At 42.3% G+C, this 20273-nt stretch overlaps 1 protein-coding gene across 4 annotated transcripts in view; it reads right to left on the bottom strand.

The window, feature by feature from the left end:
* KCNJ2 (potassium inwardly rectifying channel subfamily J member 2) overlaps positions 1-19468 on the bottom strand; it is a 31546-nt gene extending 12078 nt beyond the window's left edge. Inside the window, exons 1-4 of one of the 4 annotated variants that reach the window (XR_003996654.1) lie at positions 19355-19468; positions 11550-14339; positions 3620-3727; positions 1491-1586 (exon numbers count right to left, since the gene is read on the bottom strand). Coding sequence is in view for 1 of the 4 variants with exons in the window: in XM_030534729.1 (XP_030390589.1) it covers positions 12834-14117 (1284 nt within the window). In the remaining 3 variants the exon portion in view is untranslated. Of the gene's footprint in view, positions 1-1490; positions 1587-3619; positions 3728-10447; positions 14340-19354 lie in introns of those variants that run through there. The other 3 variants (XR_003996653.1, XR_003996655.1, XM_030534729.1) reach the window with 3 other exon arrangements.
* Between the last annotated feature and the right edge of the window lie 805 nt (positions 19469-20273).

The following is a 20273-nucleotide window of genomic DNA, read 5'->3' as shown; positions in this document are numbered from 1 at the left end:
GAGCTCAGGCTCAAGCCTACCCCCTTCTGTGTACACTAACCCAGGGCTTCAACCCAGGACCCCACAGGGATGGAGGTTCTGAGCCTGAGTTAAGCCAAGACCCAGGGTTCAAGCTCTATTGCTTTGCAGTGTAGATGCAGCCCCACTGGACTTGCGCTCTGGGAGTCCGCCCAATATATCACACAATTCCAACGATCAACTTTCTTTGTCCTCTGGACAGTCAAGTTTTCCCACATTGCACCACAAACAAAAGACTAGAGTGGCCACATCTGGAAGGGCACTAGGAAGTGTGGGATATGAGTGGTTGGAGTCAGGCCTGCATAATGCAGTACAGATACTGGAGCTTTAGGTTGGGACCTAGTGTTCAACAATTCCTAACCTGGAGTTACAAATAAGACCTAAGTTAACAAACCCAGGGTCTGCTAACTCTAATTCTATTAACGGTGGGCTTACATTGCAGTGTAGACATAACCAGAGAGATCAAAGAAGGGTTCAGATATGCAGCTACTCCAATAACCATGACAACCATGCAATCATTTCAACTTTGAACTGGAGTGCATTTAAAGGTCATAAACTAATGGAGAAAGATTTTGTATCATGACCAGTTACCTCCCCAATTCTGCCTAGCAGCTGTATATCAAAATAGCCCTAAACTAAAATGCCATGGAAATTCTCTCCTAGGTTAAACAGTTAAGAATTTTAAAGTCCAACCAAAGGGCCATGAATCCCCATGAATGCTTGAGATCTGAACCCATGTCAGGATTGTGGAATTATTTATTTATGTATTTATCTTTTACTGGGCAGGGTGAGGGGAAATAGATCTCAGATTTGCGGTGAACTGCTTCTGAAAACAGAAGCGAAATGGCTCCATCCTGGGACAGATAAGGGTGGAATTTTCAAACTCCCACTGTCTTCATTTCCTTAGACTCCTTTGTAAATTTGAGCCTCTGTGTACAAGCTCTAAATCAGTAGTTCTCAAACTTTTGTACTGGTGATCCCTTTCACACAGCAAACCTCTGAATACGACTCTCCTTATACATTAAGAACACTTGTTTATATATTTAATACCATTATAAAAGCTGGAGGCAAAGCAGGGTTTAGGGTGGAGGCTGACAGCTCGTGACCCCCAGAGGGTCCTGACCCTCAGTTTTGAGAACCCCTGCTCTAAAGGCATAGCTCAGCATGCCTGGCAGAACTAAGCAATCCTTGAAAAGAGATATCAGCCAGAAGTGTTTTTAGGTGTGTTGTACCTTTGGTGCACAATCTTAATGCAATACCAGATTTGCTTGTGGGCCAGGTATAAAAGAACCAGGAAGTGTTCCCTTCTCCAGCTGTTGCTATAGCAATTGTCCCTAATATATGCAGCAATGTACAGGTAATCTGTCTGTGGGTGGAGCACTTGATCAGCATGTAGGTTTCTTAGCCTCTCCAGCATGTCCTTTTGCCTAATCTATGCAAATAGGGATTTTACTTTGAACTGTGTTACATACATTTCATCTGTTCCATAATTTCAGTCATATTTGTCTGGCCTTCCCATTTGGAATTCTTTACTGGGATGATTAATGGGGGAGGATCCACCGATTTATCTGTGAAAATAAAGAGATGCATCTGTCCGTTTCCATTTTTTTAGAGCACAGCAGTACCTTAAATAAAAGTGCTGTAGCCAAAGCATTTTTGCCTAAGGTATAAATAGAGACAATACTAACTACTTGTTCTGCCTTCCCTGTAAAGGTACAGTCACTACAGGTATCAACATGAAAAAATGATTTACTGGCCCTGTCTCTTTACTTCTCTTTGGATTTTTGTGTGTGTGCTACTACCCAAAACATACAAAGGAATCATAAATGTATTCTGCTGCAAAGACTTGAAGGTATGAATTATATCTGGCTATCGGTTGAACTTCACCCCTGCCACAGGACTAAGACCTGAACATCACTTGAGAGAATGGCTAATGCCCACAAAATAAGGCTTAAACACTGCATTGGCCATGGGAGATTTTAATCCATGTACATAAAGGTCCCATGTCACTAACCTGTAGCCTTCAAACCCAGCCTTTGCTGGTACCAGCCTATTGTATAACAATTAAATAAAAGCCTGGATTAGGCCTAATAATGATTTAGGTTGAAGAGAGATATTTCAGTTTAAGGTTAGTCTCAGAGGCAAGTAAAAACTGCACATTTTTATAGCTGTTTAATCATGAAAACACAGCTTGTTAGATAGCTATCTCTAAGCATCCTGGTTTAGTTTTTTTCTTTATTTTCTTTTGACTAACTATTTAAAACTTGATAGCAATGTTCGTGGTGCTTCCTGGTTTCCATGGTAACCATAAAAGGCGTGCACTTCACTAAACTGTGCTGCCAGGGACTCTTTACCAAGAACCTCACCCCACCCCTCCCAGAGCATTATGAAACACCAGAATAACCGTGCAGCACCACACTTGACATATTATGCAAAATATTTAATGAACCAATTTGTGTATTCAGATATGATTGGCACATAACCATATGTTTCACCTTAAATAAATTGCATGTTGGTGAAGGCCTGTTTGGCATCCCTGAAGAATAAAGCCCTCTGGTTTTCTCCAGGGCAACAGTAGAATGAGCTTCATGCACACTCTGTCCAAACAGCATGGCTTGACTTATTTAGGGCGACCAGAGAGAAGATCGGGACAGGAGATGAAGGGTAATAGGAGTCTATATAAGAAAAAGCCCCAAATATCAGGACTGTCCCTATTAAATTGGGATATCTGGTCACCCTAGACTTATTTGAAGTATGCTTCTTTATTCCATTTAAAATACAGGCCATTGTATTCACCACTGCCTTCCATCTTGGCCGATCTCTTGCTGCAGTCTTAGCTTCTCCCCAGGTCCTTTTGATGACTTTCAGTTCTGCTTCTGTTGTGCATTTCCAAATTGTCCTTAGTCTACCTCATCGCCTCTTGCTCTGGGGATTCCAGTCCAGCACCTGTCCTGTTATGTCGTTCAGTTCTTTCCTCCATTTGTGTCCTAGCCACCTCCATTTTCATTCCATAATTAGCTGTCCTATCACTTTCTGTTTTGGCCTCTACCAAAGTTCTTTTTCTGGCTGTCTGAGGTTAAGGATTTGTCTAAGGCTGCTGTTTATTTAAGCTTGGAGTTTAGACAGTAGGATGCCCTAGCAGCATGCTTTGCCCCTAATCTGGGAGAGGGCAAGGGGCAATTCCCTCTAGAAGTAACAGAGACAGGGTAACAAGAGGCTTGGGGCAAGTGGGGGTTGTTTAGGATATGAGTTGGCAGCTTCTGCTTTTCCCCGTCCCTCATTAGTTTCTCCTATTCCTATCTGTTTCCAGTCCTGCTCGTTCTCAACTCCCTCTTCAGTCCCATGTCAGGGGATTTGGAGAGATAGCGCAAGCCCTTCCCCACAACAGATTCAATACTGTATGTAACATTTCTATAGCATGCTTCAGCCCAAGGGATCCCATACTGCACATAGAGGAATCACATCCCCACAATGATGTAGACACTTCTCCACACCTTTGGGGAAGGAGGAGGAGGATCATTGCCCAGCCAGAGCAAACCAAACCCCTGCAATTCATAGAGAGGCCTGTATGCATGACAGCAGTTCCTCAGAGAGACATTACCTCTGCTAGGACTGCTCCTTGCCCTGTTGGTTCCCTTTGATGCACCAGTCTGTGCAGTGGTGGGGCGGTACAGGGTGTGGAAAAAGTGAATGGAGAGCGATATTTACCCTTTCAAACAATACAAAAAACAATGAAATTAATAGGCAGCAGGTTTAATACAAACCAGGGGAAGTACCTTTTCACACAATGCACAAATAACCTGTGGAACTCATTGCCATGGGATGTTGTGATGGCCAAAAGCATAACTGGGTTCAAAGAAGAGCTAGATAAGTTCAGGCCAGATAGGTCTATCAATGTCTATTAGCCAAGATGGTCAGGGGAGGAACCCCATCCTCAAGGCAACCCTAAACCTCTGACAAGCCAGGAGTGGAAAGCTCCATAATTGCCCTATTCTTTACACCCTCCTGAAGCTCCAGTGTGGATTATTGTAGAGGACAGGATAGTGGGCAAATTGAACCATGGTTTGACCCAGAACAGCAGCTCTTATGGTCTTACATTCTTATGTCAGAGCTGGGATTACAGATCATGACTTTCTTCTGCACAGGCCTACATTGAAACCAGAAGATCACACCTCTTTGCCTAAGGGCCTGATTCTCCAGTTCTTTCTCAGCCCAGAATCATGCTGAAGCCAAACCAACTTTGTTTTGCCTGAGTCATTCAGAATCAGGCTTTAAGTGTCTCTCCAGAAAGAAAGCAGAAGGAACATGAAATGAGCAATAAAATGCCCACCAGCCCAGTAACTATTTCATAATTCACTGCATCTAACTTGTATGAGTCTTTGTGAGACTCTTTAAAAAGCTTATTGCTTTACCGCTGTCCTTCCTCATTGACTGTATTTCAGGCCACAAGCTTAGGGAACTTATTTTTTAAAGAATAAAATAAAACTTATGAGCTGCTTAAATAGGTGGGTTTTCCCCAGGCTGCCCAGCCCTACAAAATACATTTGCTTGCCAGGCGATATGTTGGATTTGTACCTTTGGTAAGACTATAAACTGCATTGCTGGAATGAAGCCTGTACTTAGGGAAACCCTTGAAAGAATTGCCATCTCCGTCAGGGCTTGTATTTTTTTATATACTATTGAGCTTTCTGTAATATTCATTTTCTTTACTTTTGTGTTCTCCTCTCCCTCATCCCGCCTCCCTACCCATGCGCACACACCCCAACATCTGCAAATAACTCTCCAAATTTCAAGATAAAGTGTTATTACCAGACCACTGCAGAAAAGGAAAAAGCCAAAGGAAGGCATTAAAATGTGCCTAGTCGTAAGCTAAAGTGCAAATGGGAGGAATTGCAAATTCTCACTCCTCAAGAACTTGCATTAAGGTGAACATGCTGGATTTTAGGTAACAGCGAGAGTTCACAAAAGAAAATCTACCCTGCATGCAAGATAAATGTAGAGATTTAGGAATGGATTTGGGCTCCTGTTGGAGAATTGCCGAATGCACTGAAACGTTTGCCCATGGTCTTTGTTCACAGTTCTGGCCTATGTTACATGTCTCTTTTCTGACTGTCATGCTGAAGTGATATGAATAGTTCACATAATATCCCTGGTGTTTCCCTGGCACAATTATATCCATTACAACATTCTTTCCTATAGATATGCCATCATCTGTGATCTACCCTAGTGAATCTCCCATCTCTCATAAGGTGTAGTTCCCCCAGCATTCTCAATACATAAAGGGGCACTTCCCTAAGTATTTTATAGGAGATTCCTCCTGCTCCTTCACCCCAAGCCAAATTCTGATTTCAACTGCCTTCTGTAAATCAAGAGTAACTCTACTGATTTTACTTATCTCCTGATTTCAGTTGAGTTGCTTTGGATTTGTACCCATGTGGGTGAGGAAAATTTGGTCTTCTGGCTGTAAATATTTTCTTGATTAGTAAGCACGGAAAGATTCTTACTCTTGTTTTTGGGGTGTCTTCTTCAGTTAGAATGCCCGACTTTCATATTCTGTAGCACTGGCAGTTTTGTCTAGACCCACATTGCTAGGTTTTTGAACTAAACACTGGTCTAAATTCAGCATAAGTGCAATTAACTGGAAAAGTCTGAAATGCTTCCAAATGCCATGGAACCTAGCCGTCACTGGAGACAGATCTTCAGCAAGTCAGGTAATTTTGATTCTTCTGAGCAAGAAATTCTCCAGCTACAGAGGTTAAATAAGCAATAGCATCTTAGCGATTGTAGAAAACCCCTTATGCACTGATGGCCAGATTCAGAGGTGAATTGAAGACTTGAGAGTTAGTTAGTGTAACTCAACAGTTGTTCCTCCCCTCTACTTCTCAAAAATATGTTATGACCCTCCCCTTCTCAAAACATATATGTTATTTCAATTTAAGACTTCAATTCACTGTGGGTTTATATTGCAGTGCAGATCCTCCTTGTAGATATGTTTCACTGTTGTAAGACCAGGCGCTCCCTGATGTGAGTTAAACTAATATATTACCAGGATAAGTGTCCCCACTGTAGTGCATCTACAATATGATTTGTGCTGTTCTAGCAACATCAATGTATTATTGCTAATAATTATTTATTACTGGCATTGCAATAGCACCTAGTAACCTCAGGCATGGACCAAGGCCCCATTGCGCTAGGTGCTGTACAAAACCAAGAAGACCATCCTTGCCCCAAAGAGCATACTGTCTAAATAGATACACAAGTGCAAATTCATTATTCTAGACAAGCCCTTTTAAAATGCTCTGACCCACTTGCTAGTATGAAACTGACCCCCAACACTGACACCCTTAAAATTTTCAGGTCATGACTCTGACCCTCCACAATCATTAGGCTGGCTGAAAAATGCTAAGTTTTTTTTTTAAATAAGTTTAAATTCTTTTTAGTGTTTTTTCTGTCTTTTGAGCCTTTAGGTTACAGTCACGTCACATGTTCAGGCTTTACTCCGCAACCATGAAGTCTATATATTTTTTTAAATAAAAGCTGAGATCCTCACATCATTCCATTACTCTAGGAGCTCATGATTGAAATGAAAAAAGGCATTGTGAGACACTCACTATGATCATGAGAGTTTGGAATACTGGTGCTGTTACTTCCACATTTCATCTCTGAATGTGGCCTACAGAGTCTAACTTTACCAATGGAAGGCTGCACCGGTATAATGCATACAGAGGGACCAGAAGAGGGCAGCACAGTAAGAGAAGCAAATAACAGGAAGGCAGGCTACAGTGTCACTTAAAATAAGCCTCTCCATACTTTGAGCCAAATTCTCAAATACTTTGAGCCAAATTCTCAGCTTATGTATATCAGAATTTCTCCATTATCTGGCCCTTTTGCATTCACTTTCTGCTGACCTTCTCTGCATCAATAACACTGATTAGAGAAATCAGTAAGTTCTAGTTCTAAAACAGTTTAATTTTGGGTAAGGCAGTCTGACGGCAAGGAGGTCCCTTATGCGTTAGCTCTGAATTTGGCCCTGTTTAAAAACAAAACTCTGGATATGCATAAGTTTCAATGCAGCACATAAACTACCTTTCTAAGAAACAGATTTTGAAAAGGGAAGCTGAATTTACAACAGGGGTCCTTACAGAGGAAAAGGTTCTGAGTTGAAGCATCGTACTAGAGATTCATTTATATACTATTAAGGACCTCAGTGCCAAACTCAATTTGAAACTCTTCATACCGTGCTTGGATATTACAATATATTTAAATCTTGATTACTTTGGCCTAATCTTCTTGAGCCGAATAGGAGTTCTGCAGTGCTTATGATGACAATATTGGATAGTTTGTAAAATCTTCCACTTTTTCCAGCTCCTTGTATATGGAGGCACAAAACTTGAAATCTGTTTGTCTTTGTCAGTCATAGCATTATAGCAAAACTAGAGGGTATCACTATAGTGGTATGGATTAGACATCCACTTGTTCCATTGAATTTAAGTTTTCAAATCAGTGGGGGGGTGCACACCTCTCAACCCTAAATGATCAAATGCAGGACAAAGACCAGATCAGATCTTGTACCTTGCTTTACAAAAAGGGGCACATATTTTGGTCTTCATATCATGGACAGGAGAACTGATGCATGGAGAGCTGAAGCTACTTATCCAAGGTCACATAGGGAGTTGAGTGGCAAAGCCCAGAATAGAAGTCAGATTGAAGGACACAGACACAAAAAATGGTGCAAGAAGTGCATTTGGGTTTCAGCCTATTGATTTGAGGCATAGATTCTGTTCCCAGATACTCAAGCAGAACTCCAGCTAACATCCAGAGGCATTACATAGGAGTATCCTGAGGACAGAATTTGGCCTATTGTGATGTCAGTTTCATGATGCAGAATGATCTAAGATGTTTAAGATCATTAAACCAAGTCTATTTGGAATAGAGGTAAATGTGGAACATCCCTTTGGGATGGTACATGGGCATTTGGCATTATGGCTCCCATTTTATTTTCAAATCCATGCCCAAACCTCACCAGAGGTCAGTTTATGCCCTGGGTGCCCATTTTCCCACCTTGTCTTTTCTTGGTGAATACATGCACACTTTTTTTGAGGCCCCTTATAATCTGTTCTCTTACCATCATTTTGATTAATGTGATCTCTATTTTGTGTACAAACACTTTGTACTTAAGAGAAGGATAGTCACATGCAATGCTTAATTTGTGCTGGAGTTTCATAGACTATTAGGGTTGGAAGGGACCTCAGGAGCTCATCTAGTCCAACCCCCTTCTCAGAGCAGGACCAATCCCCAAATGGCCCTCTCAAGGATTGGGCTCACAATGCTGGGTTTAGCAAGGCAATACTCAACCACTGAGCTAACCCTCCCGCCCACCAGGGCTGAGCCCTGGCACCTCTAGAGTTGGCAATTCAGAGCCCCAGCACCTCTGGGCTTGATGCATCAGTTATGAAAGTAAAAAAAAAAAAAAAAACCAGCTTGAGTCGCAGCACCTAATTGCTTAAGGCCCGGCACCTCTTTCACTACAATTAAGCACTGGTCACGTAGTTAAGGTTCTGGAGTAGGACTCTGAAGGCCTGAGTTTAATTCTCAGTTCTACCACAATCTTCCTGTGTGACTTTGAGAAAGTCACTTAATCACTCTGGGAAGATCCTCATCTGGTGTAAATCGCCATAGGAAACAATGAGGCTCTGTGCCTCAGTCCCTAATCTGCAAAATAAGAATATCACCTGTCCTCCTACCCTTTGTCTACTAATATTACAAGCTTTTGAGGGAAGGGACCGTCTCTTAGCATGTGTTACTGTGGGAGGCACTTCACAGGGTCCCCTATTTTGGCTGCAGGCACCAGTGCAATACAGTTAAAGGGTGATGTTCTGACCCACTCGCCACACGCAGAAGATACAGACAGAAGATCATTGGGGTTTTTTTATTATTATTATTTAGAAATAATAAAATAAGACATAATATATAAAAATCTGTACAATCCATGATTTGTGCAGTACATTAGGAAGACTTTGATACAAAAAGGCTGCAAACAGGAAAATAGTAATGGACAATTGTCAAATGTCTCGATTGTTCACCTTACAACAGCTGCAGACCAAGAGTCATTGCAAAATAAATGTCTGGTTGGTGGTGGGATGGCAAATCTGCAGCACCCTTCTGCCTTAAATGGTCAAGAGCAGCCATAGTTTAAAGACATTACAGTACTTCTCGGCTTTACCTTGTAATCCAATATGGAAAAAAAAAGGACCTAGGAGACCAGATAAAAACATACAAACCCTTTGTCTTTGCCAAAAGAGAACAAGTGCTAAGTTAACACCACAGAAATTTATCATGATTGGGAGAATGTATCATTAAACACAATTAAAATGTAGTGATTTCCACCCTTGCTACTTATCCAAAAAACAAGTTGCACCAAAGAGACAGAGGAGAGAAACAACATAGCCCAACCGGTCTCACAAATGCCTTTTGTCATTTTAGGCGGTATTATGTTTCAGACATTAAGTCTTATTCAAGTATTTTCAGGGAAGGGCAGAAATAACTAAATCCTCCCCGACTCCCCAAGCAAAATACATAAAACCACCTGTGCCAGTGAGCCAACTTCATCCTTGGGGTCAGTCCATAGCCTAAGGACCAGATCCAAAACTTGGAAAGCCAATGGAAAGACTCCCATTTGCTTCAACAGGCATTTGGATCAGGCCATAAATGAGGGATTCCTTTGGCCTAGTATCACTAAGTATGAACGCTGTCAGTCACTACGCATGCCTTTAAAAAAATTAAAAAAAAGAAGAATTAACCAACCCTATAATAGTCTGACCTGTATTGAGCTTACCAAGGCATGTTCAGAAATGTATTTAAACCATTTGAGATATGAACAAGGGGTGGGGAGGGTACCATGAAATATACATTGCAGGTCAGGTCTCTTTCCTAGCAGCTTTCACAAGTCAGAGGCTGAGTGCAAATCTGCAATGCTAGATTCAGTCAGTAGAGACAAAGGGTTATTTAAAAAATAAAATAAATCCAGCAGAGAGTGCAATGAATTACCTAAGTATCCACTCTCAACAAGACTAGCAATCTGAAAGCTTGTAACTTTTTAAAAAATGCCAGTAACTAGAAAATATTTTCAAATTAAAAAGTCCATGCTTAAATAAATAACAGAAGTTCATAGCATTAGGAACCCTACAAGGCTTGTAAGTATTTGCTAAAACCATGCTAACCAGTAGCATCTAGGTACTAGCTAGCAGAAATTGCTGAACTGAATTTATACTTCCTATGGATTTATTTAATTTTTCATTTTTCTTCTTCTCCTTTACAGACTTCTATTTACATTTGGCTTTAAATATGAAAATACTTGATAAACTTTATAAAATGTACATTTTAAAAACATTTCTGAAAAACTGACTCGAAAAAAACTGTGCACCAGAAATTTCAGATTTTTTCCTTTTTTTGTTTGTTTCTTTAAGAAAAAATAAAGAAAACAAACTGAAGTTTTTTATTTTCCCTTATCTCCTGTCCCTTGCTCTGATTTTTCAAGTCTCCTCAGTGGGGCACTGTGTATTTTGGAGTGATCTAATTAGGGGAAAAGGTTCCCTTTTCTCCAGCTCATTTCCCCATTTCCTCCCTTCCCCCATTGCATCTTCATTTGTTTTACATTTCACTGAATACTCTTTGGTTTAGTTGTTTTCCTTTACAAGAATATCACAATAGCAGCACAAGTAGCGTTCAGTTGCATTCACTGGCTATGACCCAGGACTGCGTTCAAGTTGCCTTGTGGGTTTAATTACCTCCCCGCCCCAAACAGTTTTAGAACTTGCATTTAAATAACATCTGCCCTCTTTAGAATATCCAGAGCTACCTTTACAATGTAAAATTTCCACAGTTATAGAACCCACCTACTCAGGTTATTGTAAATACCATCTTATCAGAAACCACCACGTCATTGCAGGCATTTCCTTCAGGCAGGGCTACAAGGGGCCAGAGGCCTTCACAGATGTCCATTTACAGAAGACATTAGACCTAGAACAAGCTGTTTTTTAATGGCATACAGCGATCCGATACTGTAAAAGAGTTGACTAGAATCTATTGTCACCACCACCATTATTACCTATTCCTTGAGGAAGATTCACAGGCAAGGAACCTTCAAGTACAGCTAAGTTATATGCTTGATCTCAGAGGCACAGAAAACATTAAAGCATTCTTGGCAAGGGGGCCAAAATACCATTAGAGCCATGGCTTTACAAAAGGTCACAAGGCTTGATGACATATTTCATCCTCCATAGATAGCTCAGTCGATGTTTACAGGTAAAAAGGAGGTGGGAGAGGGAACTCTTTTACAGTATTATCTGCAAATAATCCTTTTTCAAATGATCCAGAGCACACTATTACACCTGGTCTGACACCCGTGCCCTGCCAAAGTGAAGCATTTTCCCAAAACATTCACATCCCTATGCTCTTTCAGATTGCTCTGTTACAACTTCCCTCTCTCCCCACCCCCCAACTCCCCAGGGATTGACTGTTGCTCGGCTCACCTACGCCTAAATGCCTGCTCCAGCCGACTTAGCCTAGCGCAGATCAGCAGCTTTGCATGGTTCTAGCCTAGTTTAACTGGAAATGAAATGACCGCCTGCAGCATGTCTGATGGCTCAGTTCTCAGAACGCCGGGTCAGCTCTAAAAGGGCCCTCTAAGTTGTAGAAGCAGTTTTGGAATGTGTGTAGAATAACACTTGACCTTCTGCTGTAGCCTCGCTGGTGTTTTGCTAACAGGAAAGAACAGATGTTTGCCCCCCCCCGCCTTTTCCTTCTTATAAAAAGAAAGAAAGGGAGCTCGTTTTCCCACAGAGGGGAGAAAAATGTCTTGCTTACTTAGATCCGAGTCTTACACTCTATTTTCTGAATAAGGTGCGAAATGAGGCCCTTTTTTAAAAAAAAAAAAAAGAAGTCTGAGGTTCAAATTTTGTTTGTTTAAAGCAGCCTGTTTCATTGAAATAAACTCCACTGTGCAAAACTGTGCATTTTCTTTGGTATCCATTTAGGTAGATTTAACTTAATTTTTAGATAGAGAATTAAACTCAGCCCCCTCCCTTCCCTCCCCTGAAAAAATTTTTTTGCTGGAGGCTACCAATTGGCCTTATGTTACATAATGCCCCTTATGTAACTGAAAAGAGAGAAAAATTGATTCTAGCTATCAAACTACTGACCTCAAAAGAAGTTCAGACTATACGGCCGCACTGGCCTCTTTGAAGTATGATTGTGAGCTTTTCAACCCACAAAATTCAATGTTGACATTTTTTTTTAAATTACACAAAAGAAAAAACTACACTGCCACAAAATAATTACAATTTGTGTCCATGTAGTTAGCAGCAGCTTTCTTAAAACAACAACAATAATAATAAAATAATAATAATAATAATAATAAGGCAGATTCTTGCCTTTGTTATGCCATTAAAAACATTCTTGTTCCCTAGAGAGAAGCATTCTGGAAAAAGTTGGAAAAAAAAAACCCAACCAAAGCTCGCCTGCAAGTTCAAGTTTTGTAAAAAAATATATACATAATTTATTCTACAATATATATGTGCCTTCTGGTCACACTTAGACATTGTTTAGTGCTTCGTGATTAGAGTTCATTTTCAGCAATCTCTCCTCTAAAGACAGCCCTAAAACTGGCTTAGTTTCCTCAGGACCGCTTGTCTTCATGCCTTTCTTCAACAGTACCATCGTCTGAAAACTGCTTCGGGTCAACTCTCAGCTCATTGTGCCTTTGACCGACGTACTTTTCCTTTAAACCAAACGATAACAGAGAAAAAGTCAGTCAGTCATATTTCCGATTCCCGCCTTAACGGCCTAGGTTCTAGTGGCACCCCAGCTTGGTTATGATGGTCCATGTCTGGGAGGGTGTCTGTGCTCATGCTTTCAGGCACCCCATTGTCACTCTCGTCCTCTTCTTTGCTGGTGAGGGCCACTTCATTCTCGTAGCAAAAGGAATTTGCGTTAGAGAGAATGTATTTCTTTTCTGCTAAGTCTCTGGCACTACAGAGGGGTGTGTTGGGCACTTCGTACGTTTTGTGGAACCTAGAGTAGTCCACTTTGTAGTAGTTTTTCTCTTCGAAGAGCACAGGCTCATAACGGTGGCCCCAGAGGATTTCATTTGCCAGATATGAACTACGGCACTGGGTAGTCATGGCGGTAGCTTCCACCATGCCCTCTAATATTACCACAATTTCAAAGTCTGCATTGTCCATGTCTTGCTTACTGTAATCATACAAGGGACTTTGTTCATCTATTTCATGGACTATTGTAATTGGGGAGACCAGGAATATGCGGTCTATCCCACTATCAAACCCAACGTTGATGTCTATTTGGTCCAAGGGGATGTATTCTCCTTCGGAGGTGACCCTGGATTTAAGAAGCTGGGCTCTCACGTGTGCCTCTACCAGATGGCTTTTCCGTAGGTTTCCAACACGCCACATTAAGCACAGCTTCCCATCCCTCAGGCCCACAACAGCATTGTGGCTAAAGACTAGAGTTTCATTTCTTTTTTTTGGTTTAGCCATCTTTGCCATGACAGCCCCAATGATGAAGGCATCAATGATGCAGCCTACGATAGACTGGAAAACCACCATGAAGACTGCAATGGGGCACTCGTCCGTGACATACCTAAAACCATACCCAATTGTTGTCTGAGTTTCGATGGAGAAGAGGAAGGCTGCAGTGAAGCTGTTCACATTGGAGACACAAGATTTGTAGTTTGCTGACGCCTCCAGATCCCCATGCAACAGAGCAATCAGCCAAAACACACAGCCAAAAAAAAGCCAGGAAAGGATGAAAGCTAGGCAGAAGATAACTAGCATCCACCTCCAGCGAATATCCACGCAGGTGGTAAAGATGTCTGCCAGGTAACGTTGTCCTTTCTCTCCCACATTAACGAACTGGACATTGCAGTGTCCATCTTTCTTGACAAAGCGGCTTCTGCACTGCTGCCTAGTGTGTACCTTGCTCTTCCCGTTCCCATAGCCATTGGCAACTGCCATGGTTGCCAACTTCATGCCATCTTCTTCTGAGGAAACGATGCTATAGCGGTTGGTTCGCACGCTGCCCATCACTACTGTTGTGGAGTGAGGTGCTTCTGCTTTAAAAAACAGTCTGAGTTTCTGCAAAACCCTTTGGAGAAACAGTTTTGAAAGTTCTAGAGGAACACACACACAGAAAAAAATAAGAAGGCTAGGTTGGAGTTTCCAACAACCCTTGGCTCTATCAAGGAGAGTCTTCTGACATGCCGCGTTAGCTTAGCAATCGAACATCCGTCATGGAGAGCACATGGTCTGCAAGAGAAAGACAAACTGCACATTAGAACTCAAAGGGACAGAACAATGAATCAAAGCTATATAAAGACCCCAGCCTCCAAATCCACACGGTTCGTTTTTCAATCTATTCATTTCTATTCATGGAATTGTCCTGGGGCACAGAGATTCTCTGTTTATGGTTATGCATTGACAAAAATTGACATCAGTAATGCAAAGAAGTCATCACTCTTTCTGCAGCAAGCACTAAAGTGAACACGTCTTACAGGTCTTAAAGAAATATTCACTTAACAGCAGAAAATACATGTATCTATCTAGTACATACCCCTGCACCTTTGGTTTACTTCGGAACAGTGAATTAGCTTTAACACATGCATGTCTGTTCAAGTCTCAAGTTGATTTACAATGACATAGAAGCCTGTGTCTCAGGGTCGATTCCAGCCAAGATACAGGTGTGCGTTAATTAGAGGAACAAGTGCATTATGAGGATTATGCGTTCTTTGAGCCAAATTTAGCTCTAGTGATACTCCCCTAACTTCCATTAAATTACACTCGTGCAGAATTTAGCCCTTTACTAGTCCATTAAAGCAAAAGTTGTGCATTCTTTGCCAGCTATAGGAATAAAGCCATACAGACTAAGTTGGCAACTATTTAAACCAAAGCCACAGCAATTTGATGGGATCCATACAATCATTAAATTCACAGTAGGAAATCAACACACAAATCAAATGAGGCCCCATCCCGTTCCTGCTGAAGTTCTTCGTAAATGGCTTTAACAGAAATAGGATTGGCCTAACATCTCTGTGATGCCTTTGATGGTAGCTACAAGGTAATTTCCTCTCTGGAGATAAAGGGGATTCTGCCTTCAAAAGGAAAATGGCCCCGAGTTTCCCTTGTGTCCTGAATGTCAATGGTTAGGACTTAGCATAGTGGATACAAGATTAGTTTGCTGAGACTGGAGGGCACCAAACTCATTTCATAGAGGTCTGGCTTATACCCAGTGTTTGCTTTTAACAAGTGCATCATCCATTAAGTTACCTACTATATTGCAGGAAATTTAACTGAAATACTGCAGAGGAGGCAAAATGCATGAATTGTAATAATCACCCCTGCACACACACAACCAAAGGAAAAAAGAAAGTCTTAACTGATTTTAAAATAATGTCTGTTGTGGGTTTGCCACAGCAGGAGATCTAAGTACCAATCACATTAGTGGAACAGTACACTAAGATGTCTTTTGTCAACTGATATAAACAAAATTAAGCAAACTCATTTCTAAGACTTCTGCATGTGAAATAGTTTGCACGCACTCTAGCTGTTCTTCCTGACCTGGGTAGAGCAAGATTAAAAAGTAATACTGTGGATAGGAACTACCCCTGGTCCAATAACAGGGTTAAAACTCTAGACAGATTTGGAATTTCTAGAGTTCAACATATGATCTCTTAATTCCTCCGTCCCCTACACCTCACAGCTGCATCACAAGGACACAGGTAAGCAGATGTATGTAAGAAAATAGCAGGTGACAGGCAAAAAGATTAAGTGATATTTATAGACATGCATAAGACATTTCTTCCCGAAGAGCTACTTCATGGTTTGCTTTAAACACACACACATACACACATTTTAAATTACTCTACAAGAAATGTGGCCCAACACATATTTCCTGAGATTAGTCATCTGTGACTCCTGCAGTGCATGATACATTTTGGCAGCTTTCAACTTTCAAAATACCCAGTTTGAATGTAGCTTTCACATTAATGTATAAAGATGATATGATGCTGTTAAGCTTACACCTGTCTGAATATTTTGTTTGCATCGTATAAAGTTCCCTTTGTATGTTTGTTTTTTTTTAATGTGGGGAAAGGGTGATAAGAACGGAGTGCCTCATTCCTGCCAATATATAGCTCTCTAAAGCGAAGGAATGCGTCTAACATTCAGTTTGAGATATTTTCTGTTGGCTTGAAAATGCATCTAAAACCAAATACAAGTGGAAAAGCCAAATTATTATTTATATGTTCCATGAAAAAGAATAGCTCATTGCAAAATCATTACACTGGTTTGCAGATTAATCACTTTTATAAACCACATCCTAAAAGCATGATCATGTTGAACTTCCATGTTCTAAGCAGGTTTTGCTCCAAGTTGATGGAAATACGTAGCCTTAGAACTAATTTAGTCATTTTTCTGCCTTGTCTCTTGGATTTCAAAGAGGAAGGGGTCTGGGGAGGGGACAGCTGTGAAATCTGAGGGACCTGAATGTGCAACTTTATACCAAAAAAAAAAATAAATAAAGGTTTTTTTTGACCCCAAGAAATTTGTTTGAATGCCACAAATCACGGAAACCACAATAGCAGAATCCTACAAATAGCTTACCATATTTAGAACCCTGAAAATAGCCATAGGCACCTACCGTTGTCATATTTCCATTGCTAATGATAGCATTTGTTCCACCTACTGTACATCTGCACAGTATTATTAGTTAATGGTTGTGCCACTGCACATGTTATGCCTTTGGAAGCAAAAACTGCAGCTACTTTGGCGTAAATATTCCTGAAACATTGAAATGCAGCCTTGGGGTATCTCTTTCCTGTGTTGATAGACTTTCTGGATGTTTAGACAACAAAACTCTGGCACACCCCATGTTACAGTGCTGGTCATAGAATAGCTGTCTATGGTCTTTTAACAGCACAAACTGCCTCTCATCCTTGTGTGTGCTTTGAGTAGCTAGGATACCGGGCGGGGAGGGGGGTTTGCAATACTTCGGCAGGCAGACTCACAGCTGGTGAAACACAATGGGCCTGATCCTGCCCCCAGTCAAGTAGATGGCAAAAATTCCCATTGACTTCAAGGATCAGGACCTTGTGTATGGGTGGGGGGGGAGGATCAACAGGTCCACCAGTGAGGGGATCTGAATTTTGTGCATCCTAAACTCTTCCCATTGGCTGCAGTGAGAGTTTGGGGACTGCAAGGAATACAGGGTCAAGCCTGACACAAAAAGCATGTATAAAGCTAAAAATGCACAGACCTGGGCTAAAAATCTAATATGATGCCTTACTTTAAGAATCCACCTGCTGCACGGTTGTAATACAAGTTTAATTTTTCCAAACGTTCTCAAGTTATCATTGAGTACAAAGAGCAGACCAAATCTACAGCCCTCACGGGGGGTGGGGAGGGAATTGCATAATGACGTGTAGTCAGGCATAAACTAAATCATCTTATTTTATTCACCCCATTATCTCTCCACAGAAAAACAACACCGTTTTCACCACAGAGAAGTACTAAAACCAGTTGCTGGCATGTGTACAGATTCACTACAGTGAGGGAGATCAGAATTTCAAATGTTGCAAGGGGAGGCTTGGAAAGGGGGAACAGAAGGGGACTTCACTATTAATGAAGCTTTTCTGGAAAAATACCGATTCAACAACAAAATCTCTAAGAGCTCACAAGGAAAAATAATTACATCTGATGGCTGTAATTTGCACTGAGTGAGTGGAAGAGAAATGTGCAGGAGGGTTTCAGACTGCTCAGAGATAGAGATGTTACAAGAGTTGGGAGAGAGATTGCTAATGAGCGATCTGGGCAGTTATTCCCAAGCTGACGCCACATTACCCTGCGTTGTGTGTGCAGCGCACATGTTGCTAAGTGAGCACAACTGCTACTTTCCTCCCTCTTCAGTAAACAGACACTGCCAAGATATACAGCAAAACCAAAAACCCATGCTCTCTTATTTTATTGGACACAGATCTTCAGGTGTCAAGGCTCAGTGACCTTTCCCTAGTCCCATATATTATTTAAAAGTTGTTAGCCCAGCCTCTTCCTCATTTTCCTACTTGCTTTGGCTAGGGGATTTGAGGCATATTATGTATTTAATGCTAAGCTAGCTTGGATCATGACAGATTTTCATGAAGACATTTGAGAAAAGAAAAGTAGGTGATGTAGGAAAAAGTGTATGGAGAAAAAGGGGAAAGATAAGTGGCACCGTCATCTGAGATCCTGCTCCTTTGCCGATCTCAGGATATTTCTAGATGATGACAAAGTAACTACAAATGAAATATTCATCACCAGGGGGTGTAGTTGATGTGCTGGCCAGCAGGATGGAAAAACAAACAAGTGTAAAGGTAAGGCAGAGAACACAGAAAAGAATACATAACTAGATATAGCCTGATGAGTAGAGATGTGGAGGGAACACATCTTTTTAACACCCAGAATAGACTTCAAGCATGCTCTGCAACTACTATCTACAGACAGTCTCCAAAGTGCATGTGAAGCACTTGCCTGGTTAAAATGGAAAAGCTTGTACAATACAGCCACAAATAAGTCTGCCATTTCCTATATGTATTTTTTCTTAACTGTCATGAATCAAGTTAAAATGATGCAATCTCTCCACCGTCACTCAAACCACAATGGCTCTTTTTCTTACTTCTTTTTGCCAGACCCATTAAGAAAGAATTCCACAAGTTGCTTTGATGCATCTTTCATAGAGTACAGTCGATGTGCAGTGTTATGAATAAATGCCAATGTGTTGTGCAAGAGGTGATAAATTTTATTAATTTTTTAAAAAATTAATGTTCTAAACTCTGTAATTCTGTGTGCTTTGACCTTTTCCCTCTGTTCTTGAATCCCTGAAATAATAAGCAAAAAGAAAAGGATGCACCCTACAGAGGAAAGGAGAGTTTTCATGCTAACTGCCAGCCCTCCCCCAAAATACAACATACTTCAGTGGCAGCTGGTGACTCGAGAAAATAAAATGAGCACAAGCAGATGCTCAAGTGTTCCAAGCATACCTAGCTAATTATATGTGCTAGTGAGATTAATTAAACGGTATGGTGTATGAGAAATGGTAAAGCTCTCCCTTCATGTGACTATGCAGAAAAGTGCAATCAATAAACCTGATAGTAAAGCACACACGTATAGACTGATCCCCTCCCCGCCCCCCGTACTCCTTAGGCACAGACATTGGAGGGTGGCATTGCAGAGGTGACTGTGTAGCACACTTCACTACAGAAAGATGTAGGTTAAAAGAAAGTGCTCCTTACCTGGTAATGGATTTAAGCTGGGGATGGATATACATAAAAGAGGGTAAGATCCAGTGGCTAGGGGGAATCAGCAAACCAATCCCAAGCGCCCTACCCCGCTGCTCCGTTTGCAACTCAAACCCTCCATCAGCCACTGCCTCTTTCTTGAGGGCGGCCATGTGATTTTTAATACCGGCTCGGCAGTCCCCGCCCTCCAGGGCTGCCCCAGACCAATGGGAGGCGGGAGGCCGGCCCAGCCGTGCCTGGGTCTCCGCTGGAGCGCTCGTCTCTGCCCAGAGCGAGGGGTTGCTGGAGCCGGGCGCCGAGCGCGGAGCGTGCCCTGCCCCGGCCGGCTGGCGAGCCGCGGGGACCGGCTCGCCTCTTGCCCCGGGGAGGGTGGCACCTGGCGGGGAGCAGCGGCTGGGACTCGCCGCGCCAGGCTGGGGCGCGGTTCACCTGCGCGGCGCTCCTCGCCCAGCCGCGGGGCGGCCCCGATCCGGCCCCGGGGGGCGAGCGGGGCGCAGAGGGAGGACGCACCTTGCAAGGGAAGCTGGAGGTGGAGACAGATTGTAAGGGGGGGAGGATGTGCCGGTTCTTGGGGAGGAAGAGACTTTTTCAGGGGCTGGATCAGGGCCGCCCAGAGGATTCAGGGGACCTGGGGTCTTCGGCGGCGGGGGTTCCTTGCTCTCCGGACCCGCTGCCGAAGACCTGGAGAGGAAGAAGCTCTAGGGGCCCCGAAACACTCCCGGGGCTCCTGCGGGGCCTGGGGCAAATTGCCCTACTTGCCCCCCCCCCCGCGGCTCTGGGCTGGAGAGACTAAAGAAAGAGGGAGGGTAGAGAAAGTGAGGGAGGGGGTTGAAGTGGGGGTCAGAGAAGGGTTGGGGGGGATAGGGCGAGTGGAGGCAGCCTGGAGAGAAGAGGGATCTGATGGGGAATGGGT

Source organism: Gopherus evgoodei, chromosome 15, assembly GCF_007399415.2.
Source record: "Gopherus evgoodei ecotype Sinaloan lineage chromosome 15, rGopEvg1_v1.p, whole genome shotgun sequence".
In the NCBI taxonomy this organism is placed as follows: Eukaryota; Metazoa; Chordata; order Testudines; family Testudinidae; genus Gopherus; species Gopherus evgoodei.
The sequence above is the reverse complement of the archived record's forward strand: the minus strand, read 5'-3'. Positions and strand labels throughout refer to the sequence as shown.